The 20,112-nt window shown below is 43.7% G+C and overlaps 1 protein-coding gene across 1 annotated transcript in view; it reads right to left on the reverse strand.

Moving 5' to 3' along the window:
- The window catches only part of DDC (dopa decarboxylase), an 82,890-nt gene that overhangs the window by 48,452 nt on the left and 14,326 nt on the right, over positions 1-20,112 (reverse strand). Inside the window, exons 3-5 of the mRNA XM_032800296.2 lie at positions 17,403-17,516; positions 15,042-15,161; positions 1,611-1,745 (exon numbers count right to left, since the gene is read on the reverse strand). Of these exons, the coding sequence (XP_032656187.1) occupies positions 1,611-1,745; positions 15,042-15,161; positions 17,403-17,516 (369 nt within the window). The remainder of the gene's footprint in view (positions 1-1,610; positions 1,746-15,041; positions 15,162-17,402; positions 17,517-20,112) is intronic.

Here is a 20,112-nt window from a genome sequence, read left to right on the forward strand (position 1 = left end):
TCAATGCGAGTTGTGCCCTCTTATGCCAAGACTTAATTTAGCCCCGGCTAAATTAGTTACAGATCCTGCTACACATGACAATATTCATTTCCCGGTATTTACTCTATGGTCTACATATTGCACTTACTGATGTCAATGCCAAACTCCCATTTACTGCAGTGGCCCTATTTCTGCAATGGAATTTTCCTGAGGGACAATGGGTTTGATAAGATGCAAAGTATCTTGTGCAGGAACGCACTTGACATGCTTTTAGCCTCCCCCCAACCCCGTCTTGCACTGTGTTTGTCTATACATGCATTGTCTCCCTCACAGGAGGCTGTTTCAGTTTTTCATTCCTTTTGGATTACTGAGCAGTGGGTCACACAGGTCTGTTCTTAATGCAGAAGGAGCAGCAAGCTCAGCTTTGAAAGGTCAGCCATGTCTTAAGGCGAATCCTTCTGCAGACGGAAAATCCCCTGACCTTCAGCAGGCACAGAGGGCTGTCAGTCTCCATTTCAGATCAGCCATTTACAACAAAAAGAAAGACAAACAACGGGGCTCTGCTTAGTAGTACATTAGATTTAAGGCTCTGTGTGTGGAAATCTGCACAGCACACGCTCTAGAGCTCCAAAGAGAAAAAGGACCAATTGTATCATGGCTTTTAAAAATCATCAGGATCCTTCCCCACTTCTCACATCCTGACTGTTCCCACACATGGCCTTATAATACACCCCTTGCCCACTCTCAGCAAAGAGCCGGTGCCCTTTTAAAATTACATTGTTTCTTAATATACAGGGATGGTAAAGTCCAGAGAAACCTGAAGTCTGGCCATTTTAATGCGGTGTAACAAGTGGATTAGTTCAAACTAAATATCAAGTAGTGGGAACATTCCTGCTATCTCACTGACATTTAGATAATAAAATGTCATATTTATTGGAAGAAGTGACATTGCCTGGCCCCCTTTGTTAGGATTAGCCATTTTAAAATGCAAGCACAGCTGAACCGGAAGGCCAAAGTTTGCTTTCATGCATGGTAGAAGCTTTTCATGATCCTGGCCATGCTGAGAATTCATAGTTTAACTAAATCTGCAAAATACTGGTTGCAGATAGAAAACAGGGATTATGTTGGGCAAACTTGGATTGATACACTCAGATTTTAGTAGGCTTAATTTTAAACCAATTGCAGTTTTTTCAGGTACCAAGTTTGGTATATTTATAACTCATACAGTGCAGCTTTTTGTGTGTCAACATTCAAATCAGTTAGTTTATTGGCCACACTTTCTCATGTTGATTAGCACGTTATTCCACAAACAGTATCTTCATCCACTACAATGGGATTCCTTGCAGAGTAAAAGAAGTACTCAATGTGAGGAAGGGAGGCAACATTGGGCTGTTAATCTGTAACACATAGTACAATGCTTTCACCTGTTGTTATTATTTATTGTTTATATTGTGGTAGCATCTAGGAGTTCCAGTCATGAACCAGGACCTCAATGTGCAAGGGGCTGCACAAACACAGAATGAAAAGATGATCCCTACTCCGTAGAGTTTACAATCTAAGTAACCTGTATAGCAGGGTGACTGCATTTTTCAAGAAGAGTAATTCTCAGTGTCATTTTTAGATGTACTCACCTGATCAGATGCATAGGCCACCAACTTGCTCATGATGTCTGCCTCTGTTAATTCTGGGTTTTCTGATTGGACACATCTGATTGTTTTTGTTCTGGCAGCAAGCAATGTAACCAAAGTAGCCTCGCTGGCACTGCCCTATGATGGAGAAGAGAGACTCCATGGGACACAGTGAAGGAAGCTTCAAAACCAAAGCTACGTATTACGTGAGGGAGAATTACTGAAAACAAAATGTTACATGTTAAAGATCTGCCTCAGAGTGAAAGCTGTACAAAAGTAAATGGTACAATATGGAATCATTTGAGAACTCTTATACCACATGCATAGTAAGAAGCATTGCTACAAGATAGACACAAATGTGCACCTAAGATTGTGTCAGAAAAACTGTATGTTTAAGAAACTGTGCAATAAATTTAACCTTTGCCTCTCCTTTCCTCACTTTTTTCTTCATTTTCTATGTTTGGGTGATTTAGGCTCCAGTCTTGGAATCAGCTCTTTACAAGCAAACCCCTGCACCTTTGTAGATCCCCACTGACATCAATGAACACACAGGCACAAGGATCTGATTGCAGGAAGAGTGTCCCCATTCAAGACAGGGACCAGGTACTGATCATCTCCATTACATCAGCATAACCACAGAGTAACTTTCTATTAAGTTGCTTTGGATTTAAATGAGTGTAACTGAGATCGGAATCTGACCACATCTCTTATTTCTGTGAAGAACTATGAAAATTGTGGCACCGTATAGTAATTATAATTTCCTGGGACAAGAAGTTTATTGTTATAAGCCATATATTGACTGGAAGAGAACTCATTAAGCATAAAGACTCTGATTCAGTATCGCTGGCTACCTTACTAAAGATTTGATAAACACTCTCTATCTAAAGTGCACACATGAAATAAAGAATTGTCAATGAAATAAAGAATGGCCAATTGGCATCAAGAGATTCTTGGATCCTATTACCCTTAACTCTCACCCTTGGATCAGGCCTAAGGGCCCAAGGGCCAGCCATGATCTGTATCTTACGAACCTTTAAAAAAAACTGCAAACTTGCTCCAATTGAAGTCAATGACAGTTTTACCATCAGCTTCAATGGGGGCAGGATCAGGCTCCAAGGATTTTCCAAATGCAATTCCACTTGGAAAATGTCTTATCTACATCCCCCTGCAGTAGGGTTTCCAACCATCCCGGTTTAGCCGGGAGTCTCCCGGAATTGAGCTTGATCACCCAGAGGCTTCCGAAGCCAATCCAGGAGATTTTAAGTCACTAAAAGTGTGGTGGCACAGCGGGGTTACAGCAGACTCCCTGCCTGCCCTGGCTCTGCACCACTCCTAGAAGTCGCCAGCATGTCTCTGCAGCCCCTAGGTGCAGGGGGAACCAGGAGGGGTCTCTGCACGCTGCCCCCGCCCCGAGTGCTGACTCCGCAGCTCCCACTGGCTGAGAACAGGGAACAGCGGCCAGTGGGAGCTGTGGGGGTGGTGCCTGTGGGCAGGGACAGCATGCAGAGTCGGGTGGCCACCCCTGATCCTAGGAGCTCCTGTTAGACATGCCACCCAAGGTAAGCACCGCCAGGCCAGAGCCTGCAGCCTCACCCCCTGCCCCAGCCTTGAGCCCCCCCCCCAACCAAACTCCCTCCCAGAGCCCACACCCCTGCTGCACCCCAACCACCTCCTCCAGCCTGGAGCTCTCTCCTGCACCCAAACTCACTCTCACCGCTTGCACCTCAAAACCCCTCCTGCACCCCAAATCCCTGCCTCAGGCTCAGTCAGGAGCTCCATCCCACACTCCACACCCCCCAGCCCAGGGCTCACACCCCCTCCCGCACCCCAACCCTCTGCCCCAGCCTGGTAAACTTGAGTGAGGATGGGTGAGAGCAAGTGACCAAGGGAGGGGGGCTAGAGTGAGCGAGTGTCAGGGCCTCAGAGAAGGGATGGGGCAAGGGCAGGGCCTAAGGGAATGGGTGGGGTCGGGAGCAGGGTGTTTGGATTTATGCGATTAGACAGCTGGCAGGGGTGGATTAAGGCAAACTCCTTGGAATCCAGGCCCCAGGTTCAGCTGGGTGGAGCACCGAGGAAGGTGCAGACTAGCAAAGGGCAGCTCAGGGCACATCTGACTGCTCTGCTCTGGTGTCAGGGAGACAGATCAAGGACTCGGGTCTGGGAGGAGTAAGGAAGATCTCTCCTTATGTGAGGAGTGGAAGAAAGTCTTTCCAGTGGTTATAACTGTAGTGCCCCCTCTCCACCTTCTTTAATGCTAATCTGCTTACAGGTTTTGATGGACAGATCTGGGTTTTTCTGGATACTGCCACCCACTCACCAGGGTGTATCTTTTTTATTTTTTCCTATGAATTTATTTGGCAGTGCCTCCACCCACTTCGCCCCTTCCTGGCAGGGTCACGAGGGTAGCTTGAGAGGAAAACTCTAACCACAGGGTAACAGCCACTTACTTGCCAGATAGTTGGAGACTTCTAAGAAATAACACAAACACATACACTATATTCAACACAATAATTATATTCAACAGGAGACAAATATACATAACAGGGTAAAACACTATTTTTAGGGTCACCGGTGCCCATGCTGCTAATACCTGTGACTTTCCCCAGTCACGTGACTTGAGGTAGCAAATGTAAGAGTAATGTCCCATTGGCACGTGTACTTTGTTGGGGCCCTTGATGACCAATGACCACAAAATTCTTCTCTGCAGTGGTTTAGCAGTGTGGCTGACTCGGTTCAGTACAGCCCAAAGGACTCCCAAGTGGGAGAAGGTGGTATATCCCTCCACAGGTTTAACATACAGCAGGTTACAAACTCCCCAAACCCTTACTCCCTGGCTTGAGGACACAGTTCAGGGAGTAGAGGGTCCTCAAAACAAATTCCCAGATTGACTAACTAAAAGATGGTGCACTCACAAACTCCATGAATGATCCTCAGGTTCAGAGACGACTCTGGACTCCTCGGTCACTGCAGAGGGGCTGATCTCTGCTGGCAGGGATCCTCTTCAAGCAGGAATCATGCTGCTTCCCCTCACCATAAAAGGGTGTAGGGCTCAAGGTGCAGGTTATACAACTGTACTAAAATGCAAACTGTAGTTTTCTAGCCCAACATCCAGACACACACAGCAGGCAGCAGCCCTTGACCAGCAGCCAGAGCAGAGCTGACCATGTGGTGACTGGTCTCACCTAGGGAGCTGCAGGACTAACTCAGCCTGGGTGGGGAAGTTTCCCTGCAAAACTCTACTAACTGGGAGTCATCAGTGGAGAGGGAAAAGCCCAGCAGAAGGATCTTGATTTCAGGTCCCTAGAGGCTAGTTTTCAGAGGGAAACCTGCATGGAGGCCTGGATTCACCAGCTCCTCACACAGCCAGTCCTGCCCTTCCCCTGTCTATCTCCAGACTGACTCAAAAATGGCTTCTCCCATCTCACTCCCTATTGGCTGTCGGGCAGACTCTGAGTTTGCCTTGGCTCCCCCTGAGCTGCCTGCAGACAGAGCCCCAGGAATCAAGGTAATCTCCTTGGGGGTTACACAACATTTTTGCTGCAGCCAGGGCCCATTTCATCTCAGTCCCATAGCAATGGGATTTACATGGCTTCCCATCACCATAGCATCTGAGCATGTCACATTCTTTAATGTATTAAATGAACAACACCCCTTTGAGGTAATAAAGAACTAGAATCCCATTTTACACATGGGAACTGAAACACAGAGAAACTAAATGGCTTCTGAAATCACACAGGAAGACTTGGGTGGAGCATGGAATTAATGCACGTCTGAGTCATAGACTGGTGCCCCAAACACAGGACCATGCTTCCTCTCTCAGTTCATGCTTGGTCCTCTTCCCAATCTTCCAAAAGCCATACTCTTGTCAAAGCATAGGTGATGGCTGCTCACTGAATAACTCTTTCCCACCAGCCATTCCAATGAAAATAATTAACACCTTCCTCTGCAAGAAGGAGACCAGCTTTTGAATAGAGGAGAAGACCCACCAAATTCACAGTCTTTCCAAAAGGAGGTGGTTTAGGAGGAATTTAGAGACTCAAAAGAAAATAAACCACCCTATCATTTTGGTCAGAAAAAATAGGTGTGGAAATGGCCTGGTTCCTCTAGGGCTGGAGATGAACCAATGCATAGGTGCAGGCAGGAATGGGCCATGTATACAGCAGCAAGTAATTTAAATGTTCTGCAGAGAACATTTGTCTAGTCTTTCATCAGGCCTTTTCTTAAGAAAGGTATTTCTGAAGTGCTTATCACAAGGATATTTCAGCACCCATGGGACTACTTTTGAGCATAAAGAAGTACTCAGATCTGCAAGCATTTGACAATTCAGGCCCTTAGCCTTTGTATTACAAGAGGTCAGGCAGACTTGACTAATGTGATAGCATCTAATTAACAATACTGACTTTCTCAAAAGAAAATAATTTTAAAAAATATATAACCTTTACAAAGAACATGATCAGCTGACCTGTTTATTGGGCAAATGCTATTAGAAGGCAACATTGTCCAATATACATGCATCTCTCTTATTTGAAAAATACTACCCTGTTCTATGTTACTTTTCCAAACCACTGCACCTTACCATAGTGTTTCTACAGCAGTGGTCACCAACCAGTCAATCGTGATGGACTGGTCGATCCTGGAGACTCTCCAGGTCTATCGCAGTCTCCAGCAGTGAAAAATTCCTGGTGGTGCTGCGGGGCTGCTGCGGGGCCGCCACTCCTGAAAGCGGCCAGTATGCCCCTGCAGCCCTGGTGGAAGCAGAGGTCGGGGGGAGCAGGAGTCCTGGTATGCTGCTCTTGCCTGCAAGCCCTGCCCCTGCAGCTCCGATTTGCCAGGAATGCGTGGCACATTGGCCCCTTATGGGGGCAGTGTGGGGCTGGGGCAGGCAGGTAGCTTATCTTAGCCCCTCTGCACGGCCGACTGGGAGCCACCTGAGGTAAGTGCCGCCCGATGGGAGCCCACATCCCAACCCCTAGTCCTGAGCCCCCTCCCAGAGCCAGCACCCCATACCACCTGCTGCACTCCATACCCCCTCCAGCACCCCAAGCCCCTGCCCCAGCCCATACATCCTTCTGCACCCAAACTCCCTCCCAGAGCCCACATCCCCTCCTGCCCTAGCCTGGAGCCCCCTCCTGCATCCAAACTCCCTCCCAGAGCTTGCACCTCCCCCCCCATATCCCAACCCTCTGCCCCAGGCCCAGCCCAGAGCTCCCACACACACTCCAACCCCCTCCTGAACTCCCACCCGCTGCCCCAGGCTGTTGAATGTGAGTGAGGATGGGGGAAAGCAAGCAACAGAGAGAGGGAGATGGAGTGAGCAGAGTGGGGCTTCGGGGAAGGGGTGGAGCCTTGGGGAAGGGGCGGGGTAGATCCTGGATTGCACTTAAATTCAAAATGTGATCGTGTGTGTAAAGTGGTTGGAGACCACTGTTCTACATTGTTTTCAGTACAACATGGTAACAAGAGTACAGAATTGGGCTTCAGAAAACCTGGCTTCAAGCCCTGGCTCTGCCACACATTTGCATCATCTTTGGTCACTTAAACTGTCGTTTTCAAACTTGGGTGCAACACAGTCAGTTGGCCTTAGCCTCTCTGTGCCTCAGTTTCCTTCATCAATAAAATGGGTAAGAACTTGTAGAAACATTTAGTATCTTTTAGGCACTTGCAGTATTTAAGGAGTGGTCTTGTTCCTAACTAGTTAGTTTAGGATGAGCCAATGATTAAAGCACTAGCTGGAGACTTGGCAACTTACCACAGACTGTCTGTGTGAACTTGGATAAGTCATTTAGTTTCCCTTCGCCTTAGTTCTCAAATGTAGAATGGAGGTGTTGTGAGGCCAACTACAGTAAAGACTGCAAGATACTCAGGTAATATGGTAATGGAGCCATATAAGTACCTAAAAAAGATGGATCCTAAAATAAGCTCTGGTTTTACTAAATAAACTTTATTACTAGACATGGAAGGATGAAATGTTTATCAGTAAGTGTTGGTAAACATTAATATGACCGCATCCATGCATGTGCGCGCACACAAATATTTCCATCAATAACAGAAGTTTACAAATAGACAAAGTAAGAAAAAGTCTGTGTGAGAACTTAGAGGTTGATGTAAGATTATTTTTTTTGTACAGTTTGACATGTGATGTTGATAATTTATGTTTTAACATTTATAAAGCATTAACTTTTTGAATTGCAAAGTCCACTGTCATGAAATAATTACGGTCTAACTCCACTATTGTTTGACCTCCCACAAAATTTCCCACAACTATGAGAAATTAAATAGATTAAATTGAAAATGCTTAAAAATAAACAATATTATCCATTGAAATTACAAAAAGACCCAAAATTGAAATCTGCCAAACCTATTTATAGCTAGCTAATAATCACTTTTTCATAATTAAATTGATGCATGGAGATCTTGATGGGTTGTGTAAGTAAAGTCTTTTACCAATAATTCTGAAAAATATTCCCTTTGTTCTCTAGTTCCTTGATTGTTGCTATCAAAATCGTGAATTCAGGGTTTGTTTTTCCATGCCAAGGACTGTAGATTGAGTGTGTTTATCTATCTGGGGGCTCTGTTTACTTTCAGAATTAAAATCCCTCTCTTTGCAGAAGAAACAACCTTTGTAATACACAAGGGAAATGAAGTTTTTATCTGTTTATATAGAAGGCAAAACTGAGTTGCATACGTTGCACGTTCACACAAGTTCTAGTGAAAAGGTTGCTTTTTATTCTTGCTCTTTTTAAAAGCGCTTTTTTTTTCTTTAAAGCTACACTCTATGCTAAGTGAACAGTGATGATACCTTCCTCTTATTGCAAGCAAACAAAGGTTGCCATGGTGAGCAGGCTCAAGAGACGGAAGAAATATTGGCGAGAGCTGATGCTCGTGTCCACCAGAGCCCTGAGCTGAAATTTTTTTTCATCTTTTGGCTTTTTCAAGTGCCACCTGGTGCACAGCAAGAAAGTGTTTTGTACTGATCTGGGCTTTCAAATGTAATTAACAGCCAGTTTTCACAGGCTTAGTTTATATAAAACTGCAATAATCGTTTGGTGTTTGCATCAGGAATGATTGGCAACTTCACATTCACGTTATCTTTGCCGAGCCCTCTCTTACTTGTATCATTATTGTTTCAAGACCAAGAGGATCAGCAGCACAAATTGCCTCATCTCAAGCGGCAGCACGAAGTTCACTTTCAATTCCTAAATTTGAATGATCCTCAGTATCTTGCAAAATTACAGGCCATCAAGTGTTGTCAGTTGGGAAGGGCGACATTTGCTGCTGATAAACAACAGCCATAATTGCCTGCTGTCGTCAGAACAAAATTGATGCTGTTGAGACCCATGAAGAAAGGTTGGTTTCGCGTACATGCAAAACACAGAGTCATCCTAACACTGGGGTTGGACTGGAATAACTCTGAATCTACCCTGGTGTAAGTGAGGACAACACATTTGAGCCGAAAATCTTGACTATCTTTAAGTAGTTGTGTTAGGTATATTTTTGACTGAGGAGATCTTATGAGTAGTGTGAAAGACGCAGAGCAGTGGGGTACAGGAGTCTGATAGAGGGCAAATATACTGGTCACTGGATGAGTAGTTTTCTGTTCCCTGAGTGACCAGAGCAGGGGCTGCACTAGAGTAATCAGGAACCTGCTAGAACCAATTAAGACAGGCAGGATAATTAAGACACCTGGAGCCAATTAAGAAACTGCTAGAATCAATTAGGACAGGCTAGCTAATCAGGGCACCTGAGTTTAAAAAGGACCTCACTTCAGTTTGTGGAGTGCATGCGAGGAGCTGTGAGCAAGAGGTATGAGGAGCTGAGAGTGAGAAGACATATTGCTGGAAGACTGAGGAGTACAGGTATTATCAGGCACCAGGAGAAAGACCCTGTGGTGAGGATAAAGAAGGTGTTGGGAGGAGGCCATGGGGAATTAGCCCAGGGAATTGCAGCTGTCATACATCTGTACCAGCAGGCACTTTAGACAGCTGCAGTTCACAGGGCCCTGGGCTGGAACCCGGAATAGAGGGTGGGCCTGGGTTCCCCCCAAACCTCCCAACTGCTAATCAAACACAGGAGGAGTTGACCTGGACTGTGGCTTCTACCAGAGGGGAAAGTCTCTGGGCTGTTTCCTAACCCACATGGTGAATCTATGGAGGTGAGCAAATCCGCCAATAAGCGCAGGACCCACCAAGGTAGAGGAGGAACTTTGTCACACTAGATACTAGTGAGTTTGAAGGGAGAACAAGCATTAATGGAGAAGCTTCTGAAACACAACATATTGTTACATACACATACTAACCAGCAGGTCTATCCCTTCAGAGGCATTTATTGCTGTCTGGATTTTGTTTTTTGTTATATGGGAATTGTAACCAATATTCATTTAGCATAGAGGTCGCCAACCTTTCAGAAGTGGTGTGCCAAGTCTTAATTTATTCACTCTAATTTAAGGTTTTGCATGCTGATAATACAGTTGAAAGTTTTAGAAGGTCTCTTTCTATATATATAACTAAACTATTGTTGTATGTAAAATAAATAAGGTTTTTAAAGTGTTTAAGAAGCTTAATTTAAAATTAAATTAAAATGCAGAGCCCTCCAGATCGGTGGCCAGGACCTCGGCATTGTGAATGCCATTGAAAATCAGCTCATGTGCCGAACACGGCACGTGTGCCATAGATTGCCTACCTCTGATTTAGCAGGTCAACTTTTTAATAGATTTTTGCCTTTTGGTGCACTGGAGTTTTAGTCTGCTAATTAGATTATTTAATTTCATTATACCTTTTAGTTTCTAATTATAAACAGCTTCATTTTAGTCCTACATATTTCATTTTATTGCATAAAGTGTATTTATTAAAATCATATTTGTTTCTTTAACAAATGATCCTGTCAGTGGACTTTCTACTATACTATACGTTGCTCTGTTAGATATGGTGGACATCTTGTATACTCTCTTCTATTACTATACTTATGGTGCTCTTCTTGCTCTTCTTTGATAAGTGGACATTTTAGAAATAGCCTGTAACAAAATGTTGAATGTTTCTGAGTTAAGTTTAAGGAAAACCTTTTCAACCCTTTTCACAGAGCTTTAGTGCTCATAATTAGGACTCAAAATCCTCATGTAGGTTCAACCTGAAGTTGTTCTTCACTCCCAAATGCTAAAGTACCACGTAGCATTACTGCTTGGCATTAAACAGTTGCTTTGTCTGCCAGCTACACTATGACAAAAATAGCAAGTTCCATTCCAAGAGAAATTCCAATATTTTTCCATTTGTTTTTACCTTGCACTGGAACACACAGTTGAAATAAAAGTTTGCCTGGAATGGAAACTTCTAAAAACTTCCCATTCAAAATATTTTGTTTTGACATTTTCTGTCAAAATAAAATATTTTAACATCCCTGGATCAAAATGGCTCATTTCACTGTGTTGGACTGAATAAAAACATTTAATTTCATACTGGTTTTACAATAGTCTGTGTCCCCCTAAGTAGATATAGTGCTTCCTAGAAGTTGTAGTTCAAGTGCCTCATGCTTCCTTTCTCCTCTGTGGGCTAGGTTCCCTGGCCAGATTACATCCCATGAGGTACTATGGAATCACATGATTCCCATGATGGACCATGTCTGTTCAACAAGAAGAGAAGACTTCACTGCCTCATGGGATATGTAGTCCAACCAGAGAGCTCAGCTCAAAGAATAGGAGCATGAGCCACCCATGAAAAAATTCAGTTATGCTGAAATCACATCATTCAAAAAACATTTCAAACAGAAAAATCCCAACCAGCTCTACACCCTGTGTTGTAACCATTGTACCTTCAGGGCTGTCAATCTATCACCTTTCACCTGCACTAAATTCACCTTCATTTAAAACCAACAACAACAAAAAAGCCACAATTTGCCTCAGAGGCACCTGGATTTTGAAATGGTGGGGAAAGTGATTAAAATCTGGATTATTCTGGAGAACCACTAGTCTTTTCACAGGCTAGGCTGAAGCTAGCTTTCCAGCTGTGTTTACTCTAAGCTGCGCAGCTGGGTGGCTGCCCAGGAGACACTCAGGTGCCACACAGTTGATGAGCAGAGCTGCGCACATCTGTCAGTGTGTGTTCAGGTGCCCCTCCTTCCGCTGCTTTGCAGCCATGTTGCTCCTCAGCTGTTCCCATGACCCTCCTGCTGGCTGTGCAGAGATGGAAGGGTGAGGGAAGTGCTGATGTCAGGGTGTCCCCCGCCCCTGTACCCCATCTCCAGAGATCAGGGGAGAGGAGACAGCCTGGCTCAGGACTCGGAGCTGCTGTGGTCTGATGTCTGAATGACTCAAGCCTCTGGCCTTTCTTCAAGAAACTGTGCATGAGACTTCCCCAGCAGCCAGCTGGCAGTCTCAGTCTCAGTCTCTCTCTCTCTCTCTCTCACACACACACACACACACTCTCTCTCTCTCTCTCCCCCCTGCCCATGTACCCCATCTCCACAGAACAGGGGCGGGAAGACAAGGTTCAGGGCAGAGCAAGAGCAAGACAGCTTTCAGTGAGTGCCTTAAAGAGACAGCACACGGCATCTCTCAGAAACTTTCCCAGCAGCCAGTCAGCCAGCCAGCCACACACACACACAGTCTCTTTCATACTCACCTCCCAATACATACTTGTCTTGTTGTTGTTGTTATTTCTTAGTATTTCCTGCAATGCGCATATATTCTCTGTAATTTTATTCTTTCAAAGTGTGTTGTTTTAGTGTTTTGACTGGTCTATGCATTTCATAATTTTTATTTTTCTTACTACTCAAAGAATTAAATTTAAGTGTGAGTTCTAAAATGCCTAACCTGTACCTTTTTTAAAACTATATATTATATCTAGTTTTTTTGTTTCTACTGGTGGTGCAAATCCCTTGGTGTACATAATGTTTATTCTGCACATAGATGGAAAAAAAAATAGAGGGAACATTGCTTTCCAGTGCAAATTTTTTTTAACCATACCCTAATGTCATGAAGTAAACATTAATTTTCAGGGATACATGTGGGATCTTATGCCAGAGTATAATTTTCCTGGAGAGCTTGTGGCAGGTTGAATGAAGCATTTGTGAGATAGGAGGGTTAAAAATCATGCAATCATAGCTGAAAAAAATAAATTGAGCAAGAAACTCCTTTTTTGGTTTTATTCTGTTAGCTACATTGAGAACTGCTTCCTTTGACATGCAAGGCTTTGATTTACTTATTAAAAGTAGTTTGTGTACACATTAGGAGTCTCATACCACTTGAATGTCAGTTTGCTAATGCCCATATGTCATTCTGACATCAGAGTTCCTATATCCTGTGAGTTATGGAATGGCAATAATCCTCCTTTTTTACAGATGAGGACATGGAGGCACAGAGAGACTAAGGCTGTGTCTACACTGGAGCTGAAGATGTAATTTCCAGCTCAGGTAGAGATACCCATGCTAACTCTGATCAAGTTAGCGTGCTAAAAATAGCAACATAGCTGCTGTGGTAGGACAGGCTGAGTATAGTTCCATCTGAAACCCAAGAAGGGTATTTGGGCATCTAGCTGTGCTGCCACAGCTATACTGCTATTTTTAGCATGCTAGCACACAAGTAAGTCTAGCTCTACTATAAAGATAGTCTAAGAGATTTGCCAGGGACTCTGTGGCAGAGCCAGGAAGTGAACCCAAATTTCTTGACTCCCAAGCCACTTCCCTACTGACAAAGCCATCCTTCCTCAAATGTCAGATCTTGTAGGAGAGTCTAGATATCATGGGAGAAGTGTGTGCCTTATTGGATGGAGAAGGAGGGGAGACAAGTATTTCTGAGTTTTGTTACCACTTTGCCACACTATGTAACTTTAACATTACTTGGATTTACACAGCATCTTTTACTAATGGATCTCAAAGTGCTTGAGATGTATTCATTGTGTCTCAAAACCCTCCCACGGCAGGTAAATTTACAGATATAATTTACAGATGGGAAAACTGAGACTCAGGTAGGTTAAGTGACTTGCCCTGGGAGGGGGGGAGGGAGAGAGAGAGATTAAAGCTCCCAGACCAATACATGGTCTGCTAAATCAGTGCTCCCCCCCACCTCACCAAGTTAATCATTTAATCCCTCATTGTCGGTTTCCCCCTATACCATAGGTGCCGACTCCATGGGTGCTCCAGCCCTGGAGCACCCATGGAAAAAAATTAGTGGATGCTCAGCACCCACCGGCATCTCCTCTCCCCACCTTCCCTGCTCCAGCTTACCTCTGCCTCCTCCACAAGTGTGCCACCGTGTCCTGCTTCTCCCCCCTCCCTCCCAGCGCTTGAGCCATGAAACAGGTGATTCGCAGGGCAGAGCAGGGAGGGAGGGAAAGGAGGGGGAACACGGCATGCTGGGGGAAGAGGCAGGGCCGGGGCGGGGATTGAGGAAGAGATTCAATAGGGCAGAGAGGGGGCAGAGTTAGGGCGGGGACTTTGGGGATGGGGTTGGAATGTGGGTGGGGCTAGGGTCAGGGAAAACGTGGAGTTGAGGTGGGGACAGGGGCAGGGAAAGGGGTGGGGGCACCCACCAGTGCCGGAGAAAGTTGGTGCCTATACTGTATACGTAAAGTCACCAAACAAGGAGGCACAGCTAGGAGGAAAAGAACAACAGTGCATTGGGGAGAGCCAGCCTCATATCCTCATGCTATCACCTTTCACACGGTGAGGACTTAGTGCAGACTGGGAGAGAATTGCTAGACAAAGAGGGCTAAGAGTAGTGTTTAGTTTGGTATTTGCTTGAGCTAAAGGTAGCAACTCTAGTACTGACCAGAGCCAAGTCTCCACGCTAAGAAATATATATCAGGGTATCACTGAGCTATACTTTAATATAAACTGCCCAATAAAGAAAACTCTCAGTTTAAAAAAAAAAAATCTCTGCAAGATGGAGTTAAGAGTGTAAATACAGTATCCATAACAAAGAAAAGTCTTTAAGGCTTAATAGTTCAAAGGTAAGGTTACACTTGATAATGAGAACACCAGCTTGTATAAGAGTGCAAAGTTTAGGTACCCTGAACAATTACAACTCACCCCTCATGTACCTGTCCACGCTCCATCCTGAAATCATGAGATTTCTTAGGGTACATCCACGCTGCAGCTGGGAGGTGTAATTCTCATCTGAGCAAGCTAGTGCATTAAAAATAGCAGTGTGACTGCAGCAACCCTTTCTAACTCCCACTGAAGTGAAGGGGAAAACTTCCATTGCCTTCATTGGAAGCAGAAGGATGTTGATCTCCTAGCTGTAAATAATAATCATGTGCAAAGTTTCTCTGTATAAAGGCTTATGCTCGTTCTTACAGCCTGTTTCTATTTCTATTAAATCTGAAAGGGTTCAACAAAGCAGAAACACTTTGATCTTCCCTTTGTTAATGCTTTGGTTTGAAGGCTTTATTAAACAACGAGGACATGCATGTTCACTGCATGGTCTGTTTTCTCATTCTGTCTTACCTGAATGACTCCTCCACCTTCTCCATCCTTCCCAGCTAAAAACTCTTCAGGCAAATTAATCATCTTTCCCAGCCAATCCAGCATGACTGTCTCCAGCTCTGTGCAAGCAGGACTTGCAGCCTATATTGGGGAATGAAACAATGGGAATAAACCAACTGCAGTGGCTTGCCTTTTAAAATTTAACATTTACCAACAGTTGCCAAACATTGGTCTCTGAGGGTATGTCTCTGGAACCTGGGCTTGTGGACTTAGTGTTTCCAAGTCCATGCTTGAGCATCCACACTGCATTGTAAACTTGAGTTTACAGTTGCCAGACCCAGGTCTCACAGCTGTGCTATTGTGTTCATACTGCACTACACAGACCTTCTGACATGGGCCTGTGGCTTGACCTGAGTCCACACTGCAAAATGACAGGGCTTGGACCTAAGTCTTAGTGGGACTCATGCTCTGATCCATCCCTGTAGTAGGGTCCTAGGACCTGGTTCCTGAGTGCTTGCTGACCTGAGTCAGACAGATTTGTGTGTGGGTGAGGGGGTGGGCTCAAACCTGCATCAGAAACTGGGCTGAGTGTGCAGTGCAAACATTTCCTGGAGACCCCACAAGTATTTCCCTACACTTAGATTAGGGGAGCTCATTTGTGTCCCCGTGTTCTGCCCAACCTGGCACATTGTATAGATCATGGAAGCAAGCTGCAGAGGAGGTAGGAGAGTGTCAGTGAAGAGTCATCCCAGCCAGCAGTTCAGAGTAGGGAAGCTCCTTTATCTCCTTCCTTTTCTAGTAGTGGGGAGTGGAGAAAGCTTGGTGGGACCACAGCGTGGCAGTAATCACAGGAGAAATTGCATGAGGTAGCAGCCATGTAGTGCTCACATGAGGTGGTGACCCTACTGTACTCCTACTATACTGAAAGATCAATGTACCACATTCTTGCTTACACATGACTGTCAAATGTCAAACTAATAGCCTGCATCTGACACACTTACTCACTTAGTGCCTTACCCTGAATAGTCCCTCTGACATCAATTTTTAAAATAATCCCTCAAACCAAAAACAAAACAGTCCACTACACACACAATTCTCCTCATGGGGAGAGGATGAGAGACAGTGAACCATATGTGACAGATATTAGTTACATCACTTATTGCACTACTGGAAGGTGCTCAGATACTATGGTCATGAGGAAGGTACAAGAACTAATATAGACTAGGATACCGTTGTCTGTGAATAAGAGTGGCAGAATGGGTCCTAATATAGTACCCTATCTTCTCACTGCTGGATAGTAACTGATCAATGAAGAGTTTATTAGATCACTTCATTGTTTATTTTAATTTGTAAGTGAATTGTGGTGCAGTGAAAGCTCCCAGGCTGATAGTGCAAGAGGGTGAGAACAAAGGCAGCAATGCAGGTTTTGCCAGGTGGCCTGGACATATTGTTTCACTTCTGTCTGAGAAGACCATTCCTAGGGCTGAGAGAGTAATGCAATTTCTATGGCCTTACACATTGCCAATCATGATGACGATTTTTTTAGTGTGGCCATTATCCCAGTGAGAACTGAATGAATTCATCAACTCTTAGTCACATAGGCCAGCAAACAACCATTTTGTCATTAACAACTTCCAGTCCCTGCTGATTTGGGCTGAATTCAAGTGAATGATCTAGAGTTGAAAGGCTCAATAAACCATTGGTAATCCAGTTCCATCAGTGATTTTATTTTAACACAGGAGCCTCTATTTCCTTCTATCACCACTCATCTTAGAAAACCTTGTCTTCAGGATAACATCTTGTTTTGAAGAACACTTAGTTTAAAAGTAACTTCGCTTTAAAATTTTTTTAAATGAGCTGTTATTTGTGACACCTAAAATGAATATACATGAAAGAGATTAGACGAAAACCAATATTTTTCTGTTTACATTGTGTATCTGACAAAATTTTCGGTAAAGTCATTTCACTATTACCTCCTATACTGTCAATTAATTACTCTCTGTCCTCTATTGCTTTCACATAGAAACAACATTTTTTTTTTAATAATAGGATATCGTGATGGTAAAGCTACTGCGAGCTCATTTTTGTGACTGGTACTGTCCTTTTGGGAAACGAGAATAGACAGTGTGTTTCCTCCCATTTTATCACTACCGCCCCCGCCCTCCATCTTTTGGATAGAAAGTTTTCATAGGTTCCAGGTCATTATCAGAGTCATTCCTTAGTTGTTATGAAACACTTATGCTCATGAGTAACTTTTCCTCCATGAGTAGCCCCACTGACTTCAGTATGGACTGCTTACCCCAAGTAAAATTATTCACATGCTTAGGTCTTTGCAGGATAGGTCTTTGAGTTGTACAGCAATATCTGCCACGGTCAACTTACCCAGGAGAAGCCAATGCATCCTATGCCACCAGACAATACATCAGCAAGAAGAGCTGGGAAGGAACTGGCTGTAGGAAAGTAGGCAAAAAAGTATGGACTGTGCCAGTGGGTCACCTGTGTTGGACAAGAAATGTCACCATTAATTATCATAATGGTACATTCAGACATCAAGGAAATGGTCCTGTTTTCAGTATATGTTCAAGATTATCAAGGACAGTAAGGATTAGGATTCAGAGACCTGGACTCCACAGGATCATAGAAATGTAGGGCTGGAAGGTACCTTGAGAAGTCAGCAAGCCCCCTGTACTGAGGCAGGACCAAGTAAACCTAGACCATCCCTGGCAGGTGTTCATCTGACCTTTTTTAAAACTCTCAGTGAGGGGGATTCCACAATCTCCCTTGGAAGCCTATTCCAGAGCTTAGCTATGATCATAGTTATAAAGTTTAGTTTTTCCTAATATCTAACCTAAATCTCCCTTGTTGCAGGTTAAGTGCATTACTTCATCACCAACAATTCATCACCATGTTCTGTATAACAGTCCTTAACCTATTTGAGGACTGTTATCAGGTTCCCCTCACCTCTTAGTCTTTTTTTTTCTTCTGAAGCTTAAATGTGTCAAGATCAGGTCAAGAAAATGTTGTCTGAAAAGCCTTTTCTGGCCAGTGTAGATTTTGACAAAATGTTTCAACTCTATAGAGATCTATCAGACAGTGGGCTAGGTGATGTTTTAATGAAGTCGGGGAAGTAACAAAACACCCCATTCCTTTCTTAAGCAAGAAACTGATACCCACTAAGCAGAGCTATTCTCATAGAAAAGGAATGTTATGCCATAATGTGGGCAGTCAAGCAGTTACAGACCTATCATTTTAACAGGAAATTCAGGGCACTAACTGACCATTCTCCATTAGTCTGAGGACACAGAACCAAAGGCATTAATTGTAAGCTACTACACTAAAGCATCAAAAATATGACATGGAGATTGTACATATTAAGGAGAAAGAAAATATTGCGACTGATGCCTTGTCCGGGCAGGAGGGTTCTGACCCATGGTTCAGCCAGGGCTGATCCTACTGCAGTTTTGTAAGGGGAGAGGTGTGATCCTAAGCACTTCTGTATTCAAACCTTACACACGACTTCAATGATATTTGTACAAAATGTGCCTTGTAGGGTGCCATTTGAAAACAAATAACCCATTGGTAATTAATAATATTGTAAAATGCACATGTTAACCTTCTATATGATGTTATGAATTCTCTCTGTATAATGTCACTGGAAAATATTTAAGACTAAGATATCCTAGTCTAGGTAAAGGTGATAGGATAGGACAAGTCTGACCTAGACAAGGGAAGGGGCATTTACTTCAATTTACATATTAGCCATAAACAGAGCTATCAAGCTAAACCAGCCGGGGTTGTCTCAAGCCCGAACACAAGAGACAGAGCATTAACATGGCTCCTGCACCCCATGGATATACTGGAGACTGAATCCCAGGAGACCTTCCTAACTTTGAGAAAAAAAGACAATTCTTTGGAAATATAAGGGACATAGAGAGTGTCCATCTTCATTTTTCACCTAAAACAACAAGGGAAACCAGCACCTCATACTTCTGTGAAAGGCCCTAGTAGACTGTCAGCCATGCTGGACAGAGAATAATTGGTGAGAGAAACTGTCTTAAACAAACAAAGACTGTACTTTGCTAGATTAAATTTTAGACTCTGAGATGCATGTTTTCACTTTTACTTGCTTGTAACCATCTCTACACCTTTATCTCTTATTTGCCATCACTTAATTTATGTCCTGTTGTTAAACTTGTTTTATTTTAATCTAAAGCAATTCAGTGCTGTGTTTGAATGGAAGGAATTGTGAACTTCAGTTAATGTGGAATACAATGGGTATTGACTCATGAAAGGAGTAAATGCATTTATTATTTCTCTGAGTGGACCAGGAAAAGTCTAAACACCACAGAGCAGACCCTTCGGGGAAAATCTGAGACTGGACATGTGCTTGGGCTCACTCCTGTCAGGATTAACCAAGGCTGGTGGAAACCAGGGTGGGACTGGTGTGTTGTGGCAGGCTGCTGGGGTCAGAGCACTGACCCAGGGCTGCACAGCACACAGATACTCAGGATACTGCACATTTATCTGGTGGCTGTTGGTGTCCAGGCTGTGAGCCACAGTAGCAGAGTACTTAAGGCACCCAGAGTTACAGGGCAGGCAGTGACAACCCCTGGATTGCCCCCAAAAATGTGACCCCAACCTTATAGCAATTTCATCTAGACCACATTTTCCTAGTTTGCTTATGAGAATGTCATGTGATACTATATCAAGAGCTTACTAAAAACCAAGATATATCACATCTACTGCTTCCCCCTAGCCACTAGGCCAGTAACTAGGCCAAAGAAGGAAATTAAGTTGGTTTGGTATGATTTGTTCTTGCCAAATCTGTGCTGGCTATTCCTTATTACCCTATTATCCTCCAGGTGCTTACAAACTGATGGTTTAATAATTTGGTCCAGTATCTTTCCAGGTATTGAAGTTAGGCTGTCAGGTCTAGAATTCCCAGGTCCTCTGAGTCTGTTTTTTTTATTTTATTTTTTTTCTCCCTTTTTTTTTTTAATAATTTCCCTCCTTTCTTAATTTAGAAAGAAAAATCTCAGGTGAATTTAGTGCCTCTGAAAGCTTCTGGAGACCAAAGTCCTCTCTTTATCCA

Source organism: Chelonoidis abingdonii, chromosome 2, assembly GCF_003597395.2.
Source record: "Chelonoidis abingdonii isolate Lonesome George chromosome 2, CheloAbing_2.0, whole genome shotgun sequence".
Lineage (NCBI taxonomy): Eukaryota > Metazoa > Chordata > Testudines > Testudinidae > Chelonoidis > Chelonoidis abingdonii.